Source organism: Micromys minutus (genome assembly GCF_963924665.1).
Source record: "Micromys minutus genome assembly, chromosome: 29".
Classification (NCBI taxonomy): domain Eukaryota; kingdom Metazoa; phylum Chordata; class Mammalia; order Rodentia; family Muridae; genus Micromys; species Micromys minutus.
In genome coordinates this window covers 20,005,104-20,027,078 of record NC_137964.1, presented here as the reverse complement: position 1 = coordinate 20,027,078, position 21,975 = coordinate 20,005,104, and the positions used below count along the sequence as shown (strand labels likewise).

General features: G+C 47.7%; 1 protein-coding gene across 2 annotated transcripts in view; it reads left to right on the top strand.

Annotated features, from left to right (window-relative positions):
• The first annotated feature begins 16,249 nt into the window (after positions 1-16,249).
• ADGRD1 (adhesion G protein-coupled receptor D1) overlaps positions 16,250-21,975 on the top strand; it is a 108,136-nt gene continuing 102,410 nt past the window's right edge. For both annotated transcript variants that reach the window (XM_080940719.1, XM_080940718.1), the window contains exons 1-2: positions 16,250-16,363; positions 16,448-16,484. In XM_080940719.1, the coding sequence (XP_080796845.1) occupies positions 16,298-16,363; positions 16,448-16,484 (103 nt within the window). In that variant the 5' untranslated portion in view covers positions 16,250-16,297. The remainder of the gene's footprint in view (positions 16,364-16,447; positions 16,485-21,975) is intronic.

The window sequence follows — 21,975 nt, the reverse complement described above, 5'->3', positions numbered from 1 at the left end:
GCCTTTGCTTTCCCCCTGTGCTCTCAGAGATCCTTCCGTGTCTTCTACGTTTGTCCTCAGCCCTCTGGGAGACCCAGGATGCTCACCCTGCACACACCCTCACCATGGTTGCTCTTCTGTTCTTGATGAGGGTCTTAGCAGGGGACAGTTCCCTCAGAGGAAGCTGCTGTGGGACCAGAGCCTGGAGTCCCTCAGGTGGGAACCAGGGTGGGAAGGGATACAGAGCACAGAGTCTTGATATCCAGGGGAGTGGCTCTGTCAGGTTGGGCTGCTGTGACCTGGAGGCTCAGACAGTGGACATGTGTTCCTCTTTTCCTGAGGTTAAGGCACTGATGGTTTGGGGGATACGGGGGATGGGGGAGGGAGCATCTCTTGCCCTGCTGGACATGACTTATGGCTCCCTCCCCACTATGAGAGAGGGGTCGTCTCCCTCCTGCCTCTTCTCAAGAGTACACAGATGCCCCTTACAAGGGTCTCTCACCTTTGAGACATAGGCCATCCATCTAGGTCCTCACACCAAGGTCTGAGATTTTTCACTTAGCAGTCAGCATGGTGGGTCACACAAGGGGTCAGTCCCTAGCCATGAATTGGAGGAGGTAAGATGGGGGGACTGCTTGGGTCATAGGAAGAAGACTGGACAGCTCGGAAGACTTGACATAAATCATGGCCTAATGGGAAAAGTGGTGAGATATGGCGTAGATTCTGCCAGACCCCCAGCCCGGTGTCGAAAGGGTGAGTGGTGTGGGCAGGAGAGGACTGGGAGTTTGCCCAGCGGAAGCACAGAGCAGTTTGCTCATGGGCACTGGTGTGTAGATGTTGGTGGGGATGGAAACAGGCAATTATTAACATGAAAGGTCTAATTTGTAACTATATTTATAAATGCTGCCAGAGCACCGCTATATAAGGCGAGCTTAGCTGGACGGCGCTTTTCTACACAGAGGGGGAGCAGGCTGAACCATCAGACGTAGAGCCTTGGCAGCCAGTCTGTCCGGTGTAGGTGCCTAGCCTTAAAATCTCAGCACAGAGAATGACACAGAAACCTGGTTTTGAAAGGGTGAGTGCTGTTTGGAAAGATTGTGTGAATGGTCATGGGGAGAGGGCAGAGTAGTTCTGTGTGTGGAGGAGAGGCGGAGAGCAAAGGCATGGCGGTATAGGACCTGCTAGTACTGGTTGATTCAAGACCTTGAAGGTAGACTAAGTAATTTCAAAAACAATTAAATTCAAATGGACTTTGACGAAGAAACGTACTGACTGGTGGTGTGGAGATAGTGGGTTTTGGGGTGCTCCAACCCACGGTTTGCGAGGAGGGTCATCAATGTTTTCTCACTATGCTTTGGCCTGTAGGCATGGTTTAGCTTCAGCTTCTCCTCGTCACAGCCTTAGGACCACAGCCGGATGAGCGCTACAGACTTCCGGGTTGGAAAGATGAGGAGGCCAAGAGACTATCCTCGCCTAATGTGAGGTGTCTGAGGAGGATACCAGCACTCCCCCGGGCTCCTCACGAATTCTGCAACAGGAATAGATTAGGAGGAGGCTAGCCCCACCGGGGCCTGTGGCATGTTTTGTGAGCACTGGGGCCTCTCCCTCTCTCCAGAGCCACTTTTTCTTTCTGACAACACCGCTTAGTTTCCATTGTCATAGACACAATGTGTGGCGACTCGTTTAGCTTCCTAGTTGTCTTGTTTTTCAAGACAGGGTTTCTCGGTGTAGCCCTGGCTGTCCTCGAACTCTCTTTCTAGACTAGGTTAGCTTCAAACTTACAGAGAACCGCCTGCCTCTACCTTTTCAGTGCTGGGATTAAAGGTGTGTGCCCCCATGCCCAGCTCCTTGTGGCCTCGTAATGATGAGTCCAAGCTTCTAAAGACAGAAGTCTTTTCCTGTTAGGAACATTATAGGTGGCAGGGAGGTCACCGTCTGCTGCGCTCGTTAAGTACTTTCTGAAAGGCTAAGAATGATGAAGGGGCAGGAGTCCCTTAAAACAAGGTTCTGTTTGCAATAGGGAGGAAAATGAATGCTGAGCCAGCCTTGGGTTCATTAGCACCCCGAGCACCATCACAACCATCATCACCATGATTGTCACCACAATCAGTATCACCATCATCAACATCACTACCATCATCAGAACTATCAGCATCATGAGTGTCACCGCCACCACCATCATTATCACCAGTACAGCCACCATCATCACCATCATTATGGCCCAGGATTTGAACACAGAGTCCAACTCAGTGCTTCCATCAGACGGCCCATCACAGCCTCCAAGCACAGAGGTGGATGCATGACTCAGTGACAGACATTGGACACTTGTTGCTGATGTAACAATGTGGGAAGGTGCTTATGCAGCCTTTTTATTGACAACCAGGCACCTGCTCAATAGAGAATGGAGCCATCAGGAAGAAAGGAAAGGTAGACAGATACATATATACATAAATACATACAGAAATACATAGATACATATATAGATACATAAATAGATACATATATAGTCTTAGGGGGTTTTACTGTTGTGAACAGACACCATGACCAAGGCAACTCTTTAAAAATTTTTTTTTATTGAATATTCTCAGTATTTACATTTCAGATGGTATCCCCTTTCTCCCCAATCCCATCCCCCTCCCCCCTTCCCCCTTCCACTGCCTCCATGAAGGTGTTCCCTCTCTCAACCACCCTCTCCTGCCTTAGCACCTTGGCACTTCCCTACATTGGGAAAACACACCTTCACTGGACCAAAAACCTCTCCTTTCATTGATACCAGAGAATGTTATCCTCTGCTGCATATGCACCTGGGGCCATGGGTCTCTCCATGTGAACTCATTTGTTGGTGTTTTGGTCCCTGGGAGATCTGGAGGGTTTGGTTAGTTGATAATTTTGTTCTTCCCATGGTGTTGCAAACCCTTTCAGCTCCTTCAGTCCTTTCTCTGGCTCCTTCATTGGGGTCTCCATGTTCAGTCCAATGGTTAGCTTCAAGCATCCTCCTCTGTATCAGTATGGCTCTGGCAGAGCCTCTGAGGAGGAATCCATATCAGGTTCCTGCCAGTAAGCACTACTTGGCATCAGCAGTAGTGTGTGGGTTTAGTGACTGCATATGGAATGGATCCCCAGGTGAGGCAGTCTCTGGATGATCTTTTCTTCAATCCATGCTTCTCTCTGTCCCTTTATTTCTTCCCATGAGTGTTTTGTTCTCCCTTCTTTTTTTAAAAATCTTTTTAATATTTATTTATTTATTTTATGTAGATACACCAGAAGAGGGCTTCAGATCATATTATAGATGGTTGTGAGCCACGATGTGGTTGCTGGGATTTGAACTCATGACCTCTGGAAAAGCAGTCAGTGCTCTTAACCACTGAGCCATCTCTCCAGCCCTTGTTCTCTCTTCTAAGAAGGACTGAGGCATCCACCTTCTGGCCTTCCTTCTCTTTGAGCCTTATAAATTCTGTGAATTGTTTTTTTGGGCATTTTAAGCTTTTGGGGCTAGTATCCACTTATCAGTGAGTGCATACCATGTGTGTGTGTGTGTGTGTGTGTGTGTGTGTGTGTGTGTGTTTTGTGACTAGGTTACATCACTCAGAATGATAGCTTCAAGTTCCATCCATTTGCCTAGGAATTTCATGAAATCATTGTTTTTAATAGCTGAGTAGTACTCCATTGTGCAAACCAAGGCAACTCTTATAAAAGACAACATTTAATTGGGGCTGGCTTATAACTTCAGAGGTTCAGTCCATTATCATCAAGGCAGGAGCTTGGCAGCATCTAGGCAGATGTGGGGCTGGAGGATCTAAGATTGTTCCAGAGGTAGCTAGGGGAAGGCTGGCTTCTAAGACAGCTAGGAATAGAGTCTTAAAGCCCATGCCCACAGTGACACACTTTCTCCAACAAGGCCACACCCACTCCACCAAGGCCACACCTCCTAACAGTGCCACTCCCTGGGTTAAACATATTCAAACCACTACAGAAAAATAGATAGATAGATAGATAGATAGATAGATAGATAGATAGATAAAATTAATTCATAATGCCATTGATGGGGCCATTTTGTCCTTGGGACTCCCTTTGACTGAAATAAACATATATTTTGCTCTCTTTTGGAGAAACTGGCTCATTTTAGAATTCTTTTCTATCTTTATTTCTTTTTAATCACATTGGTTTGGTGTGTATGCTATGATGTACATGCTAAAGTCAGAGGACAACTTTCGGGAGTCGCTTCTTTCCATCTACCATGCGTGTGTGGGTCCTGGGTGTCAAACGCTGGCCGTTAAGCTTAGCAGTCAGTAGCCCTAACTGCCGAGCCATCTCCCTGGCTCCAGGCTGTCAGTCTTGAAGTGGGAGGGGGTGCTGGAAAAAAAAAACTGTAAAAGATTCTTTTCATTGTCACCGTTTTAAGTGATGATAGCTCATGCACCATAGCATCGTGAGATTGATTTTCAAAGCTGATATCTTTCTTTTATTTCTGGCAGCAGGCTTCATGAGGTTCCGTGTTAGAGCTCACGCTGGCGTAGGCTCTCTGCTGAATAAACCCCCTGACGTGCCTTTCTGTCTTTGAAGGTTTGCACCTAGCCCGGCCTTGTCAGTCAGAGTTACCTCCAAGGTGTTAATTAATCACCGATCTCTGCACAGGCACAGCTGTCCAAAGGTGCAAGATAATTGATTACCATTCCCCCTTACTCCAAACACCTTGCACATGGCTCGTGACTGATGGCTGCTACTCCCATGACTGAGGGGCTGGGTGCTTAGAACCTCAGGGTCCCATCTTGTGGCATCTTCAGTTTGTAGTTCTGTCATAAGCAGGTGAAAATAAATACGGACCCACGAGGAGATGCCGCAGCGTGCTGTGAACCATGAGTTTGGATGTCCAGTTTCTGAAGAGGGAGCAGCCATCGAGAGAGAATAAGATGGCTTGATCCATGAAGGGCCGGCTCAACCCGCCCTGCTCCGTTGCAGATCGTTTCCAAATACACCCGGTAGAGTCGTCATACCACAAGCTTTGCCACACGGAGGGACAGGCAGGCTTGAAGTCCAGTGTCACCAAACATCCACACTCCCTTCACTTTTGGCTGGCCATTCTTAGATTATGGGATTTTTGTTTTACATACATGGCATTTAGGCATAAGATCATAATAAAAAAAAATCACCCTTGCACTTAGGGTGGTGATACACACCTGTCCGTGTCCTAGCCCTTCGGGAGGTGATGCGGGAGAATTTCAAGTACTAGTGTAGCCTGGGCTATATAGTGAGCTTACGGTCAACCTGGACTACATGGTAAGATGCTGTCTCAGTAAAACAAAGCAAAAACAAAAGCAATAAACAAAGACATGCCTCTACTGTGGAAAGCGGCCATGAGGCTTCACTACGGATACACCATATATTCTGTGTACATTACAAGGTACAAAGTAGGCTTGGTACTCCAAATATATTCCTACAGAGGGGCTTAGGGAGGTTGCTCAGTGGTTAAGGTCATTGCTCTTGCAGACGACTGGGGTTCAATTTCACAACCATCCATCAGTTCCAGAGGAATGGATGCCCTCTTCTAACCTCCATGGGCACCAGGCATCACACACACACACACACACAGACACACACACACACACACACACACACACAGACACACACACAGACACACACATGGGGTGAGGCAAAACACTCATTTATATAAAATAAAAACAAATAGTTGCATTTCTTTGGTTTGATTATAAATGGTATTAAAAAAACATTTGCATTTGGGGACAGGGACTGTAACTCAGTTTGTAGTGTGCTTACCTAGCAAGGACAAAGCCCGGGTTCAATCCTCAGCACCACACAACCCAAGCATGGTGGCACACACCTGATGTGTCAGCATTTAGGAGGTGGAGGCAAGAGAATCAGAAGTTCAAAGTCATCCAGGGCTATCTAGTGAACTCAAAACTAACCTGGCTTTTATGGGACCTTTTCTAAATAAATAAATAAATATAAATTTCTAATCCTGAATTTCCAGTACTATTTTTTTTCCTGCTGACCTTGTCATTGTGACCTTGCTGAACTCACCTGTCCATTCTACAACTATGTACTGTCATCATGTGTCTCCTATTATTACAGTCCTGTGAATGTGTGTGTATGTATGTATACATGCATGTATGTATGTATCGATCACAGCAGTATCTACCTTTCATGCATCCATCCATCTATCTATCCATCTATCCATCCATCCATCCACCCACCCGTCTGTCTGTCTGTCTATCTATCTGTCTATCTATCTATCTATCTATCTATCTATCTATCTATCTATCTATCTATCCATCCATCTATTCATCTATCCATCTATCTATCCATCCATCCATCTATCCATCCATTCATCCAGGGAATGTGGTGTGTGTGTGTGTGTGTGTGTGTGTGTGTGTGTGTATGTGTGTGTGTGTGTGTGTGTGTGTGTCTGTATATGTGTATCTTTCTCTCTACCTACGTATCTATCTATCTATCTATCTATCTATCATAGGAGTGTGTGTGTGTGTGTGTGTGTGTGTGTTGTGTATGTGTGTGTGGTCCCCTAGAGATGATGTTACAGGCAACTTTCTCAACACTAACTGATCTGGGTCCTGAGAACCAAATTCTGGTCCTTTATGGGTGCAATTCTTAACCTCTGAGCTGTCTTTTCAGTAGACTCAGACCCCGTCCCTCTGCCAGTTCTGTCTAGTGTTTGTGTGGTGTGTCCTTTCTCACCCTTTTCCTGTCAGCACTTCTGGTCTTCCCCACTCTGAGAATCTTTATTCTCATTCTTGGTGTGACCCTTTGCCAGTTACCTTCCATTCCATCTGTCGTCTGTTCTCTCCTTCAGCCTTTTCTACCCCTGTTATTGGATTAGTTCAGAATTTGTAACTTGCCATATTGACTTATCTCTAACTCTACGTCCCTCCAGTGGCTGTCCTAAGACCTGCCATATGCTTCATTCAGCCACTGATGTCATCCCTCTAATGACTCCCAAGTCACTTTCCAAAGACAGTACACAGATGAGCCACTCACCACTGTCTACCCCTCTTCCCCCACTGTCTTACATTAGACCTCCTTTCCTGGACCTTCCTATATATGCACCAGCCCACATCAATCTACCCTTCCTTCTTCACCCAGTCACTTTCTTTCTATCACACTCAGACAAGAGCTGGGAACCTAGCTCAGTTGGCAGAGTACTCGTTTGAAATGCACAAAGCCCTAAGTTCAAGACCCAGCATGGGATGACCTGGGTGTGTGGTTAGCACATGCTTTCCATCCCAGCACTCTGGAGGTGGAGGCAGGAAAATGAGAAGTTCAAGGTCATCCTTGGCTGCATAGAGAGTCATCCGCCTGAACTATGAGAGACTCTAGCTGAAGACAATCAAAAACAAACAACAGAAACGCCCCATTTACAAGTTGGGCGGTGGTGTTACACACCTTTAATCCCAGCACTTGGAAGGCAGAGGCAGATGTATCTCTGAGTTCGAGGCCAGCCTGGTCTACACAGAGAGTCTAGGACCAGCCAGAGGTACATGGAAAAACCTTGTCTTGAAAAACAATACAAAACAAAACAAAACAAAACTATCCCACTAAGTGTAAAAAAGAAAAAAAAAGTGAAAAGGGGCTTTTCCCACTTACTTGAATTTAAACAATATCCTTTCTTGGCATGGATGGAGTTTCCGTCTACGAGCCCATGATTCTGATGAAGAGAACAGGTCACATTTGTTCCTGTTCTGGTCTCCTGCTACTGAATTCTTTCCGTTCCTGTTTGAGGTGTTTATTTCTCTTTCTGCTTTATGGAGGCATAATTCACATACAATAAAATCCACTGTTTTAAGGTGTAAAATCCAGCGCTTGCGGGCTAGCCGCAGTAGTAAGCCATCAGCAGCGTCCTCCTCTACCTTTAGAGCAGTTCATCAGCCAAGGAAATCCAGTGTGCACCTCAGACTTGCCTTCTCCCCCATCTCAGGCACCTCTGTTCTGAAAGGCATCTCATTTTCTTTTAAAATATACATCTATTCCCCACTCTGTTCCCTTCCCTCTTCCCTTCCTCTCTTCCTCCTTTCTCTCCCTGCTTCCTTCCTCTCTTCTCCCCTCCTCTTCTTTCCCTTTTTGGGTATGGAAACAGAATCCAGGGACTTGCCCGTACTAGGTGAGGGCTTGACCACTGTGCTACACTTTCAGCCCTAGGTATTGCCTGTTTCACTAAGCTTTCTTGTAATGGTTAGGATTCTTGGCAGTGTTTCTCTGTCTTTCCTTTGTATGTTATATATAATTTTCTTCTTGCTGCCTCTGTGACATCTGTCTCTCTCTCTGTATGTGTGTATCTCTCTATCTCTCTGTTTTATGTGTCTCTGTCTTTCTTTGTCTATCTCCATCTCTTCATTTCTCTGTTTCTGCCTCTCTCTCTCTCTCTCTCTTTCTCTCTCTCTCTCTCTCTCTCTCTCTCTCTCTCTCTCTCTCTCTCTCTTTCCCTCTCTCTCTCTCTTATATTTACTTTGTCCGCATTTTCCCAAGCCTGGCTGACTCTCTTTCATCTCTCTTTCATTTCCTTCCTTTATTCTTTCTCCTCATGTCTCCCTTTGGTCTCTTTTTCTCAGTTCTAGAATTCTATTCTGCCCCCATTAGAGGATTGGAGTTGCCTCCTTGCTCTTTCATGCTGTTTTGAGAGACCCCCTTTCATTTTGTGCCCTGCTTTGGTGGATTTTTAAGGGACCCCTGTCAAGGTCGTGACCTTACCCTTGTTGGGCTAAGTCTGTCCTGAGCTCTGCGGGTCACTCAGTTTGGGGGCCAGCACTTCATGTGGTCCTTGGCATTATTTCCACATCTGCAGAACTACAGCTAGGTGGTAAATATTTTCAGTGTTTAGTGTCTCCACATCTATCCCTCACCATTTCCTATCTCTCAGCTTTGATTGTCTTGTTTCTTGACAGCAGGCTTTTTTTTTTTTTTTCCTGTTACATTTTTTTCTTGCCTTTGTATCATGATATTAGAATAGTTCTGGGCAGCTTGGAAGAATTCGAAGCCTGATAAGCAACATTTGTACCAGACATGGGTCCAGTTCCTGCTGGACCATTAGAGTCTGCACATGTGTATCTGTGTGCACCTGCGCATGCGCTTGCATGTGCATAAAGTCCATTTAGCCAGATGGGTATTGTTCTGAGTCTGGCTCCATTACTATGGAGACCTCTAACACTGCAGGTCCCACATTCCTCTGCTCCATACTCCTCTGGCCTGGGGGAGGACTGGCTGGCCCTCCAGCTCCTCTCTGTGTGTCTTGCTGCACTTCCAGTATCTAGACCCCCTGTGTACCATCATCTCCCCGAATTCTTGGTCTAGCCCCAGAATGCTGCCTCCCATGGGGCTGGTGGTGGGTACAGTGTGAGCTCTGTCTCAGTGTCCCTGTGCCCTGTGTCACTGGCAAATTTTTTTTTCTATCAGCAACTCTGCCTATCTTTGGCAGAAAGAGAGCCTGGATGCTCTGAGTTCTGTCTCCTGCCTTTCTTAGTCTCCTGCAAAGCTCTCCTGTCATTTTTTTCCCTGTCAACCTTTCCTTGTGGGCATCTGCTGAAGCCCTTGGAAAAGATCAAAAGTGGACAGCTACCTTGTGTATAGCTTGGAGGAGCAATCTGTGTTCCTTGTCAAACTCTTAGGGGTCTCTGCTGAGTTCTCTGTCTCCCCCACTTCTTCCTATGCTCAGCTGTCTCTGAGCTACTGCTGCCCAAGTCCCATCTGTCTCCTTGTGGTCTGTCTGACCTACTTTGACTGACAGACTGGGTGTTCCCGCCCCTTCCCTCTCTTAGTGGGGTCAAGAAAAGTCAAGAAGACTTTGGACATGGGTTGGGCTTCTCTTGCTGGGATCTTTATGGTTTCCTCCATCCTGAGAGGGAGAGTCTCTGTCATCATGAAACCTGCAGAATGCTGTTCTGTATCTACTCACAGTCTCCACCTTTGAGCCAGGGAATGGACCAGTCTAAAGGCTCTAAAAGAGCCAAGACTTATACTGTTGGCGGTCCTGACCTTAGAAACTTTTGCCCATGTCTTATTGTTCATAGGTCAGTGGCCACCGCTTGCAAGAGTGTATTAGTCACCCTTTTCACTGTGGTGACAAAAAAATACCTGACACAAACAACTTAAGAAACAAAGGGTTTTGTCTCACACCTTGAAAAAGTTCACAGCAGTGAAGGTGTGCTGTCACACTGGCAGCCAGGAAACAAAGCAGCCGGTCATACTCAAGCAGTAGTCAAAAGGCAGAAAGCAAATCCTAGGACACAGCTGGCTCCTTGCCCCCCCTTTCTTTTATTTGGTCTAGAACTCCAGCCCATGAATATGGCTGCCCACATTCAGGGTGAGTCTTCATAACTACACCTCTCTGAATGCTCCCCCCCACCTTAGTCACACCCAAACGTGTGTCTCCTAGGTGATTCAAAACCCAGTCAAGTTGACAATGAAGACTAATCACTTACAGGTTGAGTGACCTTTATTATCTTCGGGGAGGTAGCTGTGGGAGGACACCAACGGTCCTGTGCATGTAAAGCAATTAGTCTACAGCTGAACTCCACATACATCCTGGCCCTGTTAGCAGTTGTCTGTGTGAGCATGTCTCTGTCTGTCTGTCTCTGTGGTATGTGTGTGCATATACATACAATTCAAATGTTGTTTCTCAGGATTATATGTTTGTCCTAAACTTAATATTTCATAATTTTATATAGTCCATAGCTATGTATATTTCATAAAAAAATATAGTATTATTCTCTCCCTTAGCCACCAGGAAAAAGACTCCCCTCACTTCTTTGCATCATTTCCCTTATGATGCCACCCCTCAGTCTTCCTAGTTCCTACCCCTCAATCCTCCTAGACTCTATCCCTCAATCCTTCTAGATTCCACCCCTCAGTCTTCCTAGACTCCACCCTTCAATTCTGCTAGACTCCACCCCTCAATCTTTCTAGACTCCACCCTCCAATTATTTTGGTCTGTTTATTCTGTTCCTGCTTGTGTGTGCCATGTGACCATTGTGTGTTGTTCTTTTTGTCCATCTGCAGGGAATGTGTGTGAGGAAACACACAAGCTAGATGTCCCACACAGCTGGGACAGCTGGTGGAAGGCATGTGACCAGAGTGGGTGGTACACTTTGGGATGCAGAACTCAGCAAAGAAGCCTCTCTGCTGAGTTCCTTGGCCATCCCAGACTGACCCCTGCAGGATGCGTTCTGTCCTGCTCAGGCAGACCCCTGAGTAATTCACTCACTCCCTGTCACCAGCAAGGATCATTTGCAGCAATCCTGTAAACATTCACAGAGTGGAGTCTCATCGAAGCTTAAGGCCCATTTTAAATATTTAATTAGTATCTACTCGATAAAATCCGATAGATTTCTTTTTCTTTTCTTTTTTCTTTCTTTCTTTTTTAAACTAAACCACAACATTTCCCTACACATCCCTTAAGTTAAGTGGGCATGCATTCATTCAAAAGGTACTGTTTGAATATTGGATGTCAGATACTTGGCCTTGTCCCAGAGTGAGAACAAATCTCTGGTGCATGCTCATTTCAGCCAGAAGGGCGTGACGGTTACTGAAATGAATGCCAGAGATAAAAATGTGTGTCAGGAGGCTGGAGAGATGGCTCAGCGGTTAAGAGCACTGACTGCTCTTCCAGAGGTCCTAAGTTCAGTTCTCAGCATGGTGAGCATGGTGGCTCACAACCATCTGTAATGGCATCTGATGCCCTCTTCTGGTGTGTCTGAAGAGAGTGACAGTGTACTCATATACATAAATTAAATAAATCTTTAACATTAAAAAGTGTGTGTGTCAGGTGATGATTAATGCCCATGAGAGACAAACAGCAGGCAAGGGCTGAAAGCCACCTGTCCAGATGACACTTGGGAGCCACCAAGGGAGTGACAGAGTGAGGCTCACAAAAGGACTTGGTTATTGGATGGCAGGTCCATGTGCCACCCCAGATCCATCTCCAAAATGAATAAAGCAAATCACAGACAGACACGGGGTGATTGCTTGTAAATGGTGTCCCAGGAAGTCATAGGAACAGCAAAGTGAGCAGAGGCCAGAGGTGGCAAGTCTGGGAAGGGACATGCTGGTCCTGGGTACAAAGGCTCAGGAAGCTAGGGGAGGATTCTTTCTACATCTGTGAACTGCACTCTGACTACAATAAATAACAATCTGGTCAGCGTGATAGCTCAGTGGGTGAAGGTGCTTGCCACTGAGCCTGATCCACATGGATCCACATGGTAGAGAGAACTGACTCTCACAAGTTGTCATCTACTGAGCCCCACCAACAAATGTAACAGAAATAACATGACGTGTTCTTCCAAATTCCCATCATAGAATCACGACAGTAAAATAATCTAGCAATGAAGGAATAAATTAGCTTGATCGAATCTTTCTATGATGTGTACATAGATCGAAACATCACCTCCCAGTCATGGGTTAGTCAGTAGGGATAGAGCTGTCCCCAGGGTAACCCCTACTCCGCCCCCTCCCCCTTTGAGATCAAATGTTACTATGTTGTCCTGGCTCACCTAGAACTCTATATAGACCAGGCTGGCCTCCAATCCCTGGAGATCAGTTTGTTTCTGCCTCTCGGGTGCTGGGATAAAGGTATGTGCTGGGATAAAGGTATGTGCTACCACCTCAGATGACCAGCCCACCTTTCATTTGCCACCTCAGTTTTATACGTTTCTTCGTAGTTGAGATTTCAAAGCCAGCATTGAGGAAGCACGGAGGATGGCGGTGGCTCGCTACCCCAGCCTGTGACGGTGTAGAAGTACCGTGAGCATCCCATGGGCTGGGACCTTGTGGCTGGGCTCTCCCAAACGTATCTTCTATCCGTTTAGTTACAGTTGTCATTGAATCCAGTGTCTCCCTTTATCCAAGGACAAATTTATACTAAAAGAAACTCCTGGTTTTATTCTCAGCTTTGGAAACAAAAAAGACCTGTACTCAGCAATCTGTTTAATCTTTTGGTTTCAAATGGGGCTGAGGCCCCTCCTTCCACGTCCTTCTAGGGAAGGGGAGAAGAAAGTTATAAATCCCCTGAATGGCACCTAGGCACCAAGCTAAAGGTCATTGTTACAAACAGCCTGGAGGTCAGAGTCCAGTTTCTCTGGCTCTGGGAAGAGGGCTATCCACAGTACCATCTGGAACCTTCTGTAGTGAGGTGACCAGATAATAAGAGGAGTTGTCAGAGCAGGCAGGAGTTACTGCGATCACCTTGAGTTTTGACGTCTCCTTTCCCTCCCCCATCCAGAGGCTGGAAACCCTTTTCCCATCCTCTTTAGGAAGCATGCTGGACTCAGGACTCTTAATTCCCATTTAAAGTCAGGGCCATTGAGATGATGATGATAGCCCGAGTTTATTGGGTGTTATTTTCCACTTTATCATAGTAATCGGAACATTTATTGAATGTGTTACCTCTCTTCCAAGCCCCGCATTAAGGGCCTTATATGTTCGTCTCCATCTCCTGGGCACTCGGTGCTGCCCTCCAGTCTGTAGAGGAGAAACTCAGGAGGAAGACAGCCCTGCCCAAGAGCACACGAGTGGGGAGTGTTGGGGGTGAGGGAGCTTCGTGCCTTGTGGCTGTGCCACTGGACATACTTTGTAGGAAGGGCAATCCTGCGGGTGCTTGCTTGTGTGGGTGCATGCATGCGTGTTTGAACACTGGGAGCAAAGTGGATCAAGTCCTGGCTTCTGCTAAATCAAGGCACAGCTATCAGAAAGTCTGACTTGGTTGGGTGTTGAGTGGGGGTAGTCTGATTAAGGACGGTGTCAAACATCAGGGGGTGCCCTTGAATTCTGGAAAGCAGGTTAAAGAGAAAACATGGTCAGCTCTGGATAGATAGGTCTTTCCTCCCCTCTCCTTCCCTCCCCTCCCTTCCCCTCCCCTTCCCTTCCTTCCTCTCTGCTCCTCTCCCCTTCCCTCCCCTTCCCTCCCCTTCCCTCCCCTTCCCTCCCCTCCACTCCCCTCCCCTTCCCTCCTCTCCTTTCCTTCCCCTCCCCTCCACTCCCCTCCTCTCCTTTCCCTCCCCTTCCCTCTTCCCCCTCCACTCCCCCTCCTCTCCCCTTCCGTCCCCTTCCCTCCCCTCCACTCCCCTCCCCTTCCCTCCCCTCCTCTCCTTCCCCTCCCCTTCCCTCTTCCCTCTCCACTCCCCCTCCTCTCCCCTCCCCTTCTCTTCCCTTCCCTTCCCCGTGTTTCCTCATGCTTGAACAAGACCCAGATCTTAGCAGAGCTCCTAATGTGATTCTGTGCTTACTAATATTGAAAGGGATTTCGAGGGTGCCTATGGGAATGGGCTGGCCACAAACACCCATCCACACCCACACCTGTGCTTATTAACATTTTGTCTTAAAGATTTCTCATTTGTATTTATGTGCATGTATGTGAGGCTGCATGATTTTATATGTGTAGGTCCCCAAGTAGGCCAGAGAGGGTGTTGGATCTTCTGGAATTGGAGTTACAGGTGGTTGGGAGATGCCTAATGTGGGTGCTGGGAAGTAAACTCAGGTCCTCTGCAATATCAGTACAGGCTTTGTCAGTCACTGGCCCCCTTGCACCTATGAGACTTTGAGGATGCTATTGAGAATAGACACACGTGTATACCTTCATACCTGCTCGAAAGCCACATTCATTTACACTCATACCCACATGCCTTACATGCCTACGTGGACACAATCATACACATTTAAAGAATATACACACACCACACACACATACACACATCATACATATCACATGAATACACACTTCACATGTGTACACACAACACATGTGTATACACATCATATACATACATATATCACATGCATACACCATCACCCCCCATTTCTATAGGACCACACCCATATACACACACACTCACAAGCACATCTACACTCAAAAGTACACGGTGACTATGAAAGCACAGAACAAAAGCTATCTTAACATATATATATATACCCACACTCATCCACACCCCAACTACACTTCTGACACACCTTCCCATACTCACACCTCACACCCTCACACAGTTTCTCACACCCTCACATAGTTACTCACACCCTTGTACACTTATTCACACCCTCACACAGTTACTCACACCCTCATACACTTGCTCACACCCTCACACAGTTCCTCATACCCTCACACACTTGCTCACACCTTCACTCACTTGCTCACACCCTCACACAGTTCCTCACACCCTCACACACTTGTTCACACCTTCGCACAGTTCCTCACACCCTCACATACTTGCTCACCCCTCACACACTTGCTCACCCCTCACACAGTTCCTCACACCCTCACATGCTTGGTCACACCCTCAGATACTTGCTCACACTCTCACACACTTGCTCATACCCTCACACGCTTAGTCACACTCCCACACATTTACTCATACCCTCATGAAGTTTCTCATACCCTCACACAGTTCCTCACACACTGTCACACCCCTCTGCTTCCTCCCCATCTTTCACTTATACCTATTCTTACTTCTCATATGCCCTTCCCAGTGCTCATTATCCCCCAATACCAACACTTGCTTGTGTCTCTAATTCTCTCATACATATACTTGCACGCACGCACACACACACACACACACACACACACACACACACACACACACACATACACACTTTCTCACCCCACACACTTATACTCTCACACAGTCTCATCCTCACTACCCCTCCAGTACTTTCTCTCTCTCTCTCTCTCTCTCTCTCTCTCTCTCTCTCTCTCTCTCTCTCTCTCTCTCTCCACCTTTTCATGGGAAAGTCCTGGAAAGAATTCAGCTGTTCCTAACAGACTAGTGTTAGGACCCAGGAAAGGCCAGAGTGGGACGGATATAAATAGAGGAGAACAAAGTTTGAGGCCCGCTGACATCACCCTGGCTCTCCACCCAAAGCCACGGGCTGGACTCTGGGCCAACGAGGTGTGGCGGAGCTCAGCTGCAGAAGGAGGCAGCACACACATCACCACGCTCCAAGCTACGGGCTAAGCTCTGAGCTCTGACTTGAGACAGGAGGCAACTTCCCACCAGTCCCAGGCCCAGGACACAGACTCTTGAGACTGCAGACAGCCAGAGGTCCTGGCCTGCCTAGCAGCAGCCAGAGGCTTGGGGACTTTGGTGGAGCTGAGGAGTTCTTATCCAACTCAGCACTGCATCGAGCCTTCAGGTCCCTGAAGACTCCAGTTCGGAGAGGAGAATCGTTCCCAATTGCTTATACATCACAAACTTTAGGGGACAGATTTTGTGGCCAGAAACCTGTGATGAAGATGTCCTTATCTCCAGGAAGCAGGAGGTAGAGGAGTTCCCTGCAGGCTGTGGGGGAATCCCACTGCCTGGTCCCCACCATGAAGGATCTTCCAGCACTGCCTTGCCACTGCGTCTGGCTATTCTGGTCCCTCTACAGCTTCCAGGTAACGCCCTAGGCTGCGGAGGCAGCTGGGATACACATCTTCAGGAGAATGTCCCGGCACTTATCCTGTGATCTTTCCTTGCAGGTGTATAGCACTCAGCCCAGAGTCCAGGAACATCCAGGTAAGCCCAGCCTCCATCCCTGTGATGGCTGTATGCTTGCCTCCTTGCCTTTGGGGGTACACCAGAAAGGACTTGCTTAACCCCTTGTTGGGATCTTCATCCCTAGAAAATACGTTCTGACCTTTTGAGACAACAGCCCTGGTGTGACCAGTGTCTTCAGGTTGAAGAAGTTGGTCTCTGTTCCAGCTGCCTCTTGCTCTAGGTCAGGCGTTGTCATCTAATTAAGGAGACATGTCCTTCAGAGTAGAATGACTTTTTGCTCTTTCAACTTCACCCTTGTGCCTACTTAGGGCCACCACCCAGTGCTTCCAGCATCATAGTGCTGTGAACTGCCCTCCTGAGTCTTCTGGACACCATTAACTAGCACTTCCCACTTGCGCTGAGCATGCACAGAGGGGGTGGAGGGGTGAACTACCCTTGGGACATTTGTCTCTGGCTGTTGTGACTCCCTTTTTAGAAGCGGGATGGAGACACTTGTTGGAAGGATGGATCACAGTCCTGTTACAGATAAGGGGGTTGTCACATCTACAGTGGGGATGGATGGGAAGTGGTTTGCCACCTGCTTGTGGCAGGGCTGAGGTTCTTGCTGAAGGTTCAGAGTCAAAGGACAAGAACATCTAGCCCATTCCTGGAAAAGCCTGGTGGGTTAGAGTAAGGAAGCCAGTGACTCAGAGCTCAGGGAGGCTGAGATTCCCAGCAGAACTGATCGGCTGGACCAGCCTGACTCTCCGTGAGAGTCCTGCCCATTGGTGCTCACAAGCCAACATGGTAAACAAGGTGAAGGGCCACAGAGAGGGTATGGGTCTGGAGAACATACCTGAAGCTGTGTTAGGGAAAGCTCTCCCTCGCTGCTGAGACAGGGGGCTGTCCATACCAAAGGGAATCATCAGTCAATCAGATCTGGAATTGTACGTATTGCTGGTCTGAGAAAAGAAAGCTTCAAGGGCTTCTTAGAATTTGGCCTTTGACTTAGCTTCTACACACATGCACACAACCATACAGGTCTGCACAGATTTACATGTGTACACACCCACACTCCGCACGTGAGCTAGTGTTCTGGACTCTGTAAAAGTCAGCGATGCGGGTCCAGCTTCATTCTGTATGGACGCCTCACTCCTGACCTGATGTCAGGTGGAACCAAGTGTCATCTGGTTGGGCATCCTTAAGAGAGCACTAGCAGCCATTCGGCTGGGTCAGCTTATGTGCACCACAGAAAAAGAAGGTGAAGAAGATGTAGCCTAAGGTGCCTCTCAGCATCCTGTTATCTGGGATGGCTAGCCAGAGAGTGCTTTTTTTGAGACCCCAATCTCCACCCTCATCCCTAATATTTCCTTTGTCCTTCCCCCTTCCTCCTCCCCTCCTTCCCCCTCACTTTTTCTTTTCACTTTCCCTCCTTCCTTCCTCCCTTCTATTTCTGTTCCTTGTTTGTTTTATCCTCTCCACTCCACTTCCTCACTGACTCCCCCACCCCCATCTCTCTTACATTCTGGATTTTGGCTACACTCGTTTTCTATAATATTTAGCTGTCTCTGCACAGCCATGTTGGATTTCTCCTCCTATGGAAATTCAGGAAAACATGACCTCTGCCAGTCCCACCCCTACTTCACCCCCACCACGAGAGCTCTAGACAGGCACAGAGTTGATCTATGAGCCAAAGGACTGTCCAGACACAAAGAGTGGGAGTCAGGGCAGGTTGTCACTTGCCAAGGAAGTGAATGGCCTTGGGTTGCCCAAAGGAACCTAAGGAGGATATAGAGGGCAGAAAGCCCTTAGCTGGAGTGGTTAGTTCAAGCTCAGAGGAATGAGATGGTACCATCTGAAGGGATTTCGGGAAGCTGACACCTAGGGCTCACCAGCAAGAACATGGACAGGGGTGTGGGAAGCCCCGATAGAGCTGTTAAGCAATTGTATTGCCCCATTCCAGTTCCAATCCTGTGCCTTCTGCACAAGGCAGAGCCAAGAAAACAGTCACCAACATCTCCAGTGCCACGTCTGTGAAAAGAAAGGATCCCTATCCCACAAACAGAGTCCTGGCTGAGGCCACCTGCATTTTCAGCTCACTATGGTTAGGTGTCCACAGGTTACTGGATGACTTCTGGATTCTTGTATTTATCACATACATACACTCTCAGTTTGAGAAGTCTCAAGATGATGTGAGGCACGTTGGTGTGCTGACACCTTCCGAGTTTCCCTGTGACTGTGACCGTGGGCTGTCACTGAAGCAGAATTATAGTAGTTGGAGTTGCAAGGGACCTTAGAGATCATTTAGCAAGTTCCCGCTTGATAGGGAAGCCAGGAGTGGCAGCTGTGTGTATGTGTGTGTGGGGGGGGGTTCCAGAGAGGAGACTGACCCCCACACTTTTCTGAGACCCTCTCAAGGCTCAGGGCCTGACTCACAGCCTTCTGCTCCCCAGGACTACCTAGGAAGCTCCGAGGTTGGTGGAACCAAACCCATAAATGGCATTCGCCAAGATTGCAGGCCACTTGGTAAAAGTTTATAAACATGCCCTTTTATAGAGGATGTTTGTAATGAGGGACTGGAAACTAGAGAAAAATAGCAAGCCGCATCGCTACCTAGCTTCTTTCCAGGCCGTCGGGACTGCTGACTTCAGCCCAGCAGGGTTCAAGGCTCTACCCGGCGTGCAAAGCGGGCAACGGCGGTCCGAACTCCAAGTATTTGCATGTTGGCTTATGAAGGACTTTGGTTTCGCACTGGGCCACACCAGGAATGTCATTCTCTATCTTTTGAGGGTTCGTCAAAATATAATATGTGTTCACAGTGGAGGTTTTAAAGGCAAACTTCATGTGTGTAGGTCTTGCTTACATGTGTGTCTGTGTGCCCGGGTCCTGCAGAAGTCAGAAGAGGGCATTAGGTCTTCTGGGGCTGGAGTTCCAGATGGTTGTGAGCTGCCAGGTAGGTGCTGGGAATCAAACCCACGTCCTTTTGCAAGAGCAGGTGGTGCTTCAACCACTGAGCCATCTCTTCAGCCCCCATAATGGATTTCAAAGAAGAAGAAAAAAACCCAATGCTTAGTCCATATCAAATGCATGGGAATATAGCAAGTAGAGATTTTCTGGAGGATGCTGGATTTATAAATATACTTTTTGTGTATAATTACATTCTGTGGTCATTCTATGTTTATGTTTAATTATATCCTGTTGAGTTGCTCTTATACTCTCTCATTCACTCTACCTATATAGTTAAGTTTTAAATTACTAACATTTAAAATGGGAGTCTGCAAATGCAAAAAACCTGAATTTCTCTCTCTCTCTCTCTCTCTCTCTCTCTCTCTCTCTCACACACACACACACACACACACACACACACACACACACACACACGCACACGGGTTGTAATTTGATCCAGTAGACACAGGATACAGAAGAGATAGACCCTCCTTCCCCGACCACCTCCAAAGATCAGGTTGACAAACAGCGGATGGTCACCCTCTTGGGAAAACAGGATGAGGACCTGGAGTCAGAAAACTTTGTCAGGGGAACAGAGACCCAGGTTGGAGAGAGGCAGCTATGAAAACCGAGGCAAACGGTATTCCAGACAGCAGGGACAGCAGGCAACATCTTTCAGGGAAATGAGCTTTGTGTGCCGGAGGCGAGCATTAGATGGCCCTGAGAGAGGCTTTTGGTGTCCCGTTAGCAGAGTCCAAAGGAGCATTCCCTAAGGGAGGCCGCTGACCACATAGGAGCCAGGCTGGGAAGGGGAGCCTGTGGGAGTCTGAGACAGCCCCGTGACTGTGATGGGTTTGTCACCTTTGTGATTTGAAAACAGCCATCGATTGTCTCCCCCCCCACCCCCCACACACAAAAGAACGAGGCTGTCTCACTCTTATGGAGTTTGAGCACCATGGGTTATCCCACCCTGCAGGGTGTTTAGGGACCTGTGGGCTGAGTCTAGCCCTTCTTATTAACATTGTACTCATTTAATTAAAAAAAAAAGACAACCCTGGCAATATTAGTACTTGGGGAGGTTTCCAAATCAAATTGAAAACATCTGTATTTCTGACTTATCTTTCAAAAGTGGGGCACCTGAATCAGCAGAATAGTGAATGCTTATCACATCAGCACCCAGAGGCAGAGGCGGAGGCAGGAAAGTTTGAGTTTATAGTCAGCCTGGTCCACCAAGGGAGGCCTTGTCTTAATAGAACAAAAAACAAATCAAGGAGCTCATCTCTGGGAAGGAATAATTACCGGACTCTCAGCTTTTTGTAGATGCCTGTGGTCTCCTGTCTAGGGTTGGGGGTCCTGTGAGATTTCCCCTTCCATGTTGGCAAGTGTATTGCTGTTCAGGTTTTGTTTGTGCAGCCATGCTGTTGGCAAATCATGGCTGAAGCTTCCCGGTCATTTCTAGGAGACCTCACGTCAGATTTCTTGGTACACTGGCTCGAGGAGATTTCCCATTTCTCTTCTGAGATGTTCCCTGAGCCCTAAGTGTAGCAGATATATCATAGTTATGTCAACCGGTAGACCGGGCACCCCCGGCCCATTTGTTCTTTGCATTTGGGCTTCTTGTGGTTGTCTGTAAAGATCTCCATCTGCTGCAAAGAGAAGTTTCTTTAAAGAGCAATAACAGCTATATTTTATCAAACGGGAAATTGGGAGTGATGTGTTTATAAACGGATAAAGAGGTGGGGAGCCTATGTTCTATGGAGGTGTGGTGAGGTGCGGGGGAAGGGGTGCCTCTGGTGGACCCATATTGAGGCATCCCTTTTCCCTGAGGGACCAACCATATGACAGTATAGTATAGAGTTTATTCAGGACATGGGGAGGAAAGTTAAGAGGGTGGCAGAAGCAGAGAGAGAGAGAGAGAGAGAGAGAGAGAGAGAGAGAGAGAGAGAGAGAGGAGAAGGAGAAGGAGAAGGAGGATGAAGAAGAGTAGAGAAGAAGAGGAATAGAGGCTGTTCATGAGCATGTGGGAAGAGAGGGAGGAAGGGAATGGAAAGAGATGGGGCAAAAGGGGAAGGGGCTAGGAGAGCAAGGGGGCAAGAGAACAAGAGAGCGAGGAGGGGGCAAGCAGCCCCTTTTATAGTGCCAGGCATACCTGGCTCTTGCCAGGTAACTGTGGGGCGGAGCTTACCTGGCTGTTGTCAGGTGGCTGTGGGGTGGAGCTTAGACAAACCGCTAACATGGAGACTTGGTAATTCCAGGTGAACCTTCACACAGTGTGACAGTAGTCTGTTCTGGGGCCTGAAAGGCTGGCTACCTCTGCTTGCTTGCGTCTCCTGCTCCCATGCTGAGCATCACTTGATGTAGACTGATCTGGTCTCTGTCCTGGCTCTCCTGTCCAGCCGCCTAGCTTGTTAAGCACCTAGAATATCTTCCTTCTTGGAACTAGCCTGGGCCCGCACTACTTCCCCCTGGAGTAGCCTTGTCCCTGACTTCTGTGGGCAGACAGATTCTTGTAGTCAGAGGACACTTGGCACAGTGCAGGGACTTTGCCCTGTCTTGAGGTTCATGCCAACATTATGGTGACTGT